Raw genomic sequence first — 8,847 nt, forward strand, 5'->3', positions numbered from 1 at the left:
TGGTCATTCATACAATGCAGGTGCCTGTGTTTAAAAGTTTAAAAAGCAGACACAGGCGGCCTGCTTATGACTCAGATTTCATCCCTGTACGCTTTGATAAAAGGTTAAGATTGTGGGCAGAAAAGGGAATTTCTTCATTCTGCACCATCACTAAGAAAGATTAAATATTAACTTTTCAATCATCAAAGGAAACATTCTTATTAGAAAACCAAGATTTCTACAGATACCTCCAGATTTGAAGTTATATGATCAAAAAATAAAACACAAAGAAGACCCTAATCCATTGATAAATTTGCTCAGAAGAGCTTACACATAGGGTGTACGATATAAGATAGTCTCTGATATATACAAAAGCTTAAAAAAACTTAAGCTGAATGTTTATTCTACTATATACTACACTGTACAATGTCTCTTATATGTTATTATCCCCCATTTTCTGTAAAATAGTCTTTATTTTATATATGCACAATTTAGAATCTTTTAGACTGTAAATCTTATTATATTGTATTGTCATTGTGTTGAATGTCTGTACTAGAAGCTTCCAACACCAAAGAAAATTCCTTGTGTGTGCAAGCACACTTGGCAATAAAGCTCTTCTGATTCTGATTCTGATTAATGAATATGAAAACACACTCTACAAATTATATCAAAGAAAAACGGATGACACACAGTAAAATTACCATCACAGATGAAGAATGGCCAATTATTTGGAAATTTCAGTGGAAATCAATTAGCTCATTAAATTGGAAAGAAAATAGCTGGAAAAACGTTATCAGATATTTTCTAACACTGATACAAACAGCCAAATAAATAAAAACGTCCCAAAGTGTTGGAGAAACTGTGGATGTAATTATGCGAACCACAATCACATATTTTGGGAATGTCTGTGTATTCAAGAATACTGGAAGGAAATACAGAAAGCCCTTGAACATATTTTTTAGAAGGGACATACCCCGAGTAAGCAAAATGTTCTATTTCGGCTGTATATGTCCTGATGCAGTATCGGCGAATATATACTTGATCGGTGCTCTCTTAGCAGCTGGTAAGAAGGCAATTACATGCAAATGGTTAAAACAAGAGAGACCTACAATAGATAATTGGATTGATATGACAATGGACATGGACAAATGTCACCTTTTGTGTTAATTTAAAAACTACTTGTTTCTGGAAAAATGGAGGAAATGGGTTGAATTTGTATCTGAAAGAAGACCTGACTTTGTTATTATACATGGATAGGAGATGTTTGATGTAAAGATGATTATATAAGCATGTAGATATGTTTATATGTTTGTATGTACTGTATATATGTTTTGTATATTTACACATGTACCCTTATCTCTTTAACCGGAACGGATTTTAATTAGGCTACACGTTTTTTTCCGTGAAGTTTATAATTTACCTTGTTCATTTATTTTTATTTTTATTCATGTCTATTCATTTTTCCCTCTTGTTTAAAAAGGTTAATAATGTAATAAGTCCAGAGTATACTTAACATGTAAAACAGTATGTATACTGCCTATATGTTGTAAAGACATGCAGATATGCAATACTATTTATTTGCTGTCAAAGGCCATGGAAGTGTACTCTTGAATAACCCAAATAAACATAAAATAAAAAAAGCAGACACAGGCAACAGATACATAATCCCTGCACCTCCTGACGATATATTAACATCTTATGAAGCGAATCACAAGATTTATAAGAAACTGAACAGTATTTACAACATTATAACCGATAATTTGAAGCAATCAGTCTGCTTATATGTTTCACTGGGGCGGCAGGCAGGACGCGTTTTAAATGGCGGTTTTGTGCGCTTGAAGGTCACTTGCGGGAAAGGGACACAATACGAAAGGTCGTCTGAGACATAGAGAAAAAAATGTGTTTCTGCGTTAAAAAAATGGCTCTTTGGTTTAACATGATTCAATCATGGACAGTGGTCCCATATGTTTGAGTCATGTTTTCTCAACATGAAATTAACATGTAGCAAGAACATAAATGAATCAAGTAACCTCAACATGAAATTAACATGTAAACAAATCACCATTATTGTGATCAGTATTTGCTTTAGTTGGGCTTTTGATTCGTCTTTTAATGTTAGATTTTCTTTGCCTATTGAAATCATCTTGTTATATATTTATTGCGACAAAGACAACGAGGGTCCAGCAGGATCCAATGTAGTTGTTGTGAAGTTACTGGGGTTGATATGTTGTCCATGAGATTGTTGTGTTATTGTTAACATTATGTGATGTTATTAAATATAGAGGAAAAATATATAGCTGAATCAATTAGACATCAAGAATCAGTGTATGAAACTCAATAATGGTGACAATCAACAAAAGAATGCTTCATGCAGCAATGCATGCTGGGTAACATCATAGTACAAAACTCATTCATGACATTGCAGTTGATCTGTTTATCTGAATTAGTTTGATGATTGTCTCCATTGTTGAGGTTTGTATGATGAGTGTTGGTGTTCAAACGTGTCGGTAAATTTTTGCTTATTTTGCCCAAGAAACTTTGCATTTGTGTAGTGCTGTAGTACTCGAGTCCGGACTCGAGACGTTTTTTTTATGGTCTCGGACTTGTCTTGGACTCGTTGGTATTTGCACTCGGACTTGGTCATTGGTCTCGCCAAATGTTCTAGTCGGTCTCGATCGAGTCCAGCGATATATGTTTTCTTTTCTCCTTCAAAACAAAACATTGATAGAGTATGCTTCTTGTGATCCGAAAACGAATGATCCTAAAACTGTTGCCAACTCTCGACTCAAGAACGAGAGCAGTGCGTGCTCATAAGTTCTCTCTTCACACAGCAGTTCAGTTCAGTGTGTGCTGTTGGTGTAACTAAATAACTCCGGTATATTGGTTCAAGTCCTCGGGACTGTCATGCACGCCAGAAAGTGAAGAACTGAATTAATTTGTGGGTACGCGAACAATTCAGGTGAACTGGTTCGACCGGTTCACTTAAAAGAAAGAACCGGTTCAAATGAACGATTCGTCCACGGCGCGAACCGGACAGCATCAATCATTCATCAGGCACGATGTCAGCGAGCAGCGGCATAATACAGATTGGTTTTACAAACCATAAAGAATTTATCGACAGTGCGCTTAAAAGGAAACGTTTTGCAACAAAACTTTCTCCGAAACCTATGGAACAACATCCAATTTCGTAAGACACCTGCAAAGGCATGACAAAGAGAGAAGTTAATGCCATGTTTCAGAGTTAGCATTGCATTTGAGTATTTTTATAAGTTTAGAAAGTAGGGGTTAAAGATAAGATTGATCGTATTTTTATTGTCATTGAGATATGAACATGTTATTTAAGGATGGGAACCGAAACGTGCTTTTAAACGAGCTGTGGGGCCTCTACTCTTTCTGGCAGCTCCTCTATCACACACGCGCACACACACATGTTAAGAAAACATGACTCCAACATGTGGAACCACAGTCCATAATTGAATTATGTTAAACCAAAGAGCTTCTTTTTTCAGTGCAAGTTTGAGCTAGAAACCTATACAATTGTGTTAAATGAAAGTGATTTGTTCAAGTAAAGTTAACAGCGTCAATAAAATCTTTTTTTTTCGTCAAATGTCATCCAGGCGGCTATATTATGAGGTACAATTGTCCATCTCTCTCCAGAGTCTCTACCTGAAGTGCTGTGCCCTTACAAGTGAGTGCAAGTGAGTGGGAACATGAATGCGATTGGAACGTGCCTGAAGTGTCAGATGCTAAAAGCAATTTTGCAAACTGTACACCAGTTATAATGTTGTAAATAACTTGCACAGATCGATTGATTCGTTAAATAAGACATTAAAAGATCATCAGAAGCCGCAGGGGTTACTTTTATGCTGTCTCTATCTGTATTTTTAACATTAAAAGACATGAACCTGTGTACATTTTATGAAACACCATATACCACAAAAAGGTAAAAATCTGAAATGTTGGATGGCTTGAGGTTGAGTAAATTAACAGCCAGCTTCTCTATAGATATGTCCTTTTACAGTAATGCTAATCCATATGCAATTTTGGCTACAAATGTTTTGCTTTTTTTGCATGCAGTATTTTGGGCTCTTATTTATTAATTTCTGGATTATGGGGCCTAATACACATGATTGAACAATGCTGGTATTGAATAAATGGCTTTAACTGTAAAACTGAGCTCATGATAGATAGACGAGCAGACAGACAGATAGAAAGATAAATGACAGTTTGTTTAAACACATAAAATGGTTATTTTGCCTGAGTTTTATCCATTTATATGCTTTACCAATAAGGAAAATATGTGATTTGTTAAACTAGCTATTTTCTACATAAATCTCCAAATTGATTACTAATAATTATTCATAATTCATCGAAAAGCACCGGCTAAAAAGTAACTAGTACTCTGAGTCATTTTTGAGAAGAGTAATTTTTCCTTGTACTCAATTACTTTTTTAACACCAGTACTTTTACTTGTAATTGAGTACAATTTCAGCAATGTAACAGTACCTGTACTTAGGTACAAATTTCCAGTACTCTTTCCACCACTGATGTGCAAGGATGCTGAAGCAGGAAGAGATTCTGCTTGCCTATTCCTATCGGCCAATCAGATTTTGTAAATTGGTTTGGGGTTAGTCTTAGAGGGACAATCTTATCAATTTATAGGATTTATACATTCTTATCAATTTAAATTTTGAGCTTACATAATTAATTACGATATACACTATCAATATACTGCAAATAAACAAAAACTGTACAAATTTTAACATATTTTAAAATTTATTTACCATTTGTCACTGTCAGAAATTTCTAGAAATGCATCTGTAGCACAGGGAAGGGGATGAGCGATGATGGGTGACTATGTCTGGAACTTGGTTCTTGAGGACAGTATTAGTTATAAAAGACAAAAACGATCAAATGTACACTTCTGAAGTTTTGGACGACTCATTTTTAGTAACTGTTATGTTACTGTTAACTCAGTTTATTGAGGTTACAATCTCTGCATGACATTTTTATATAAGTGTTGACGTTTTTATATCAGTGTCCTCCTGTCTCGTGTCTTGGCCCTGCCCTCTCGTTTTCTGGTAATCTCCCCATCAGTGTTTCATTCCCGTCACCTGCCCGTCACCCTCCCTTTGTAATCATCCCTCGTTAGTGTTCCCCTTTATTAAGCCCTAGTTCCCTCTGTCCTGTGCCTGTTCGTTTTGTAAATTTTGTAGACCTTGTTTGCAATAGTCCACGTCCGAGTTCCCTAGTCCTGTCGTGCCTGCCGCGTTGTTTGGTTTGTTTAATTTAAGTTATTTTGTACTCCTTCTGTTTTGCCCCCTGTGGGAAGTGTTTTGTTTTAAGTCTTATTTCAGTTAGTTTTTGCTCCCCATCTTGGGTTTTTGTTTGTTTTTTTTGTAAATAAATTTTCAGTTAACACCTGGGTTCTGTTTGTGATCCCTGACAGAAGGAACAGGTCAGAACTGAACCCAGCAGACCGTACAGACCATCACGATGCAGTGGACATGCGCATCCAACCCGGAGTGGTGGAAGGCCATAGCCTCCCAGTCCCACGCTGGCGGTGGTCTGTTTCCCACTCAGGGCCATCGTTCCCTGTGGGACTACTCCTGGGACGAAGAGGGATTCCATTCCTGAGGTGCTGGTCAGTGCCTACCTGGTGGCTGGGCTGGACTTTTCCATCTTTTGCAGAACGGGTGGAGATGATTTTTCAGCCGTTTTCTCAGTTGGTGGAACGGCTGCAGAGTCGAGAGGAGCTGGTCAACGGCTTCTCCTCCAGCTGCCTTCAGGACTCCTCCCGTTCCCACCTGGATACCGTCCCGGAGGACTGCGTCCTAGGCAAGGTCACCCTGGGGGCCTCAGTACCACCCTCCTCAAGCTCTGCCGGCGCTGAGCCTCCTACCAGTCACCAGGGCAGGCGTGGGAGAAGGGAGTCATGGGACTCCCCGTCCGACTCCAGTACAGAGCTAGCCACCCCCCCCCATCGCATCTCTGCAGAGACGGCCACGGTGCCAGTAATCTGGCGGAGGAAGGGGGAGTCACTGGCTTCGTCTGTCTCTAGTCCGGCCCAGCAGCCAGAGTCCGGTCCGACCCAGCAGCTGGCATCCAGTCTAGAAAATAAAAGTTCAGTTAACCCCTTGTCTGCGCCTGGGTTCTGTTTGTGATCCCTGACAGGTTTTTAATAAGTCAAGTAAACAAATGTACAGTCGGGACCTTTATAAATTGCTTGTGTTTATTTCATAAATTAATATAAATGTGTTTTATCCCTGAAAAAGATATGTAGAAAATATAATTTTTAAAGTCCACATATTGTTTGTTATTTCCATATATTCTCATAGTCATTATGCCTTCAGTAGACAGGGGGTTTAACATACACTACACACATTTAGAAAAATGGCATGTTGCAAAGACTTCTGTTTGTGTCCAGAAAACTGTCTGGATATTCACGGTAGTCTTTCTGAGTAAATCCGGTTATGACACTGGCTGTTCACTACAACGCTCTATGATCAAGAGGAAAGCCCATCTCTGCTGGAGCTCATGTGTTCATTAGAGGCTTCACACTATGGTGGACCCATCTGTTTTCAGAACCGTGCCAAACTGAGAAATGATCCCTTGAAATCGTAGACATACAGGAAATGAGGGACTATTCTGCACTCACTGAACACACTAGATGGGCTACACCTGGTCACTACAAATGATTCCTGCTCTCATGGTTGGATTTTAAACTGAAAGGTTTTTGTCTTAATGGGAAAAAATTAAATCTGCGATGTAGGAGATTTACATAATTAAATGTGATTATGGATGAAGTATATCCCTGGCTGTGAACACCAGTGTAGTTGTAGTTGGTCACCAGCATATGTTGTGTTTTGGATGCTGTAAAGCTGGTTTAGCCAGCAGGCTTCTAGGCTAACAAGCAAGACTTTTTTTGGTCCACTAGCACTAACCAGCCAAAATCAAAGCTGGTTATATCAAGAGCAGTATCTTCAATTTATAAATGTAATGTGTATGTACAGTATTTGTAAATGTGTATAGACATACCGTATTATTGTTTGCTGGGCTGGAACTCATACTGTACCTCACTCATGGCCAACTGCAGTAAAACAGCCATAGTTGCATGCCGTCCATGGACGAGAGTTTCCGTTGAATAATTCTCAAATGCATCCCGTCTGCTGTTTTGGCAGCCTCAGTGTCTTGTTTGTTGGATTCAGGTGTTCTTACAAAATGATTGAACTAATTCTGTCAGTCGTCGCCTTGCCTCAGGGACCCTTCAGGGGTAAGTTAAGTCGTCCTGATTTTTCTTCTTTGATTACTCGCTTACTTCATTTTCAAGCCTTTGACAGCTCTCCAGTCTCCACTGTCATGAAGAATCCAGTGGGAGTTGCTTTCTCAGCACATTCTTATGTTCCCCAGTGTACTTTTCCCTTCTCTTTATTCAGCTCTTGTTAAAACGCTAGCATTTCCTCTCCCTCAGGTGAGAGAATAAGAGGTCCATCGTTGTCATCTCAAATGCTGCATACTAAACAAATGAATATGAGAGAGGAGTTTTGCAAAAAAGTGTAATTGTTTGAGCATGTACAAAAAATGGAATGACTTATTATTACAAAAAAAAAAATCTAAATCTAATCTACAATAGCCAATGTTGATATCTGAATTTTTTGCACCATGCCAGTTTAACCTTTCTCTTGCGTACAGTTGTAATCCATGTAATCCATGTAGCTGGCCACACTGGCTGTCGGTTCCCTTTGAGGTCCACGATGAATAAGCTTCATGTTTTTTTCTCCGCTCTGATGGCACAACAGATCTTCTCAAAGGGACCGTCTCAGATAAAGTAGGTAAGGCCCGTAGAGGATACATGCTTCAGATAATGATGTTGACCACACGACTGAGGAAGCGCTGCATGATCGCACCAGCTTTCACATCTGTTCATACAGAAGAAAAACAAACAAGGGCATTAAATTCAGACCCAGAACAGAAAATTCATAGTGTACAGTACCTCAAACAACTCTTTTCCACGAGCAGAATCTCAATGTTACTAGGTATGACTGTTCACTAAATTCTTAATCCATTTTAAGGGAATGAAACTGCAGATCTCTCTATACTGTATTGATACTCCTGGTATACTCTTGTATGTTTATTGAAGATTTGACCAGATTTTCAGGGAGTAAGACAGCTGTTTATGAAAGATTGCTGCTGGGAGGGTTTAATGCTATGTGCTCCATTAGTCTTATGAACTAAATTATTGCCATTTAACAAAATAGAATAAAAAAACAATAAATTAATTAAAGCTACAATTTGTAACTTTTTGGCCAAAAATATACAAAATGTACAAAAAGATCATAGTGGTAAACTTATAATAATGAGTTACAATTTTTTAACAAGTCAAGATATGTAAAGTAGAGGGTGACACGGGAGTGGTTTTTCAAACCTCTCCCATCCCACTCCCACAAAAAAGTCCCATCCCAATCCCACGAAAAAACTGGGGGGAAATCCCGTCCCAATCCCGGAAGAATGACACCCATTCCCTCCCACTCCCATGTTGTGTTTATATAACGTTATTTACCTGTTCTTGGTGTCAGCAGGTCTTTATGTGACGCGAGTTTTGTGGGAAAAGCAGCGCTCATGGAGCGGAAAGAGTTAAAATGAAGCGCATTTGGCGCTAAATAAAGATATTAGAGGATATGGTAGCAAGATAATCAACATAAATGTCCCTGAGTGCATGTGATGTGTAAAGCTCTGCTATGTAGATGCGCAGCTCAATTTAAAAATGTCTCGCTGTCCAGATAGAACGAAGCCGAGGTCGAGATCCGGATTTGGTGCATTACCTATGTAGGTTCTCGTGACCCACGGAATTGCCGAAAAAATGTCAGC

The 8,847-nt window shown here is 38.6% G+C and overlaps 1 protein-coding gene across 1 annotated transcript; it reads left to right on the top strand.

Moving 5' to 3' along the window:
• Positions 1 to 5,186: 5,186 nt before the first annotated feature.
• On the top strand, positions 5,187 to 6,143 carry LOC130555313 (uncharacterized). Its single transcript, XM_057335423.1, has 2 exons — positions 5,187 to 5,257; positions 5,429 to 6,143. The coding sequence occupies exon 2, from the start codon at positions 5,487 to 5,489 to the stop codon at positions 6,141 to 6,143; it is 657 nt and encodes a 218-aa protein (XP_057191406.1). The 5' UTR covers positions 5,187 to 5,257; positions 5,429 to 5,486.
• The last annotated feature ends 2,704 nt before the right edge of the window (positions 6,144 to 8,847 follow it).

This window comes from Triplophysa rosa, linkage group LG6, assembly GCF_024868665.1.
Source record: "Triplophysa rosa linkage group LG6, Trosa_1v2, whole genome shotgun sequence".
In the NCBI taxonomy this organism is placed as follows: domain Eukaryota; kingdom Metazoa; phylum Chordata; class Actinopteri; order Cypriniformes; family Nemacheilidae; genus Triplophysa; species Triplophysa rosa.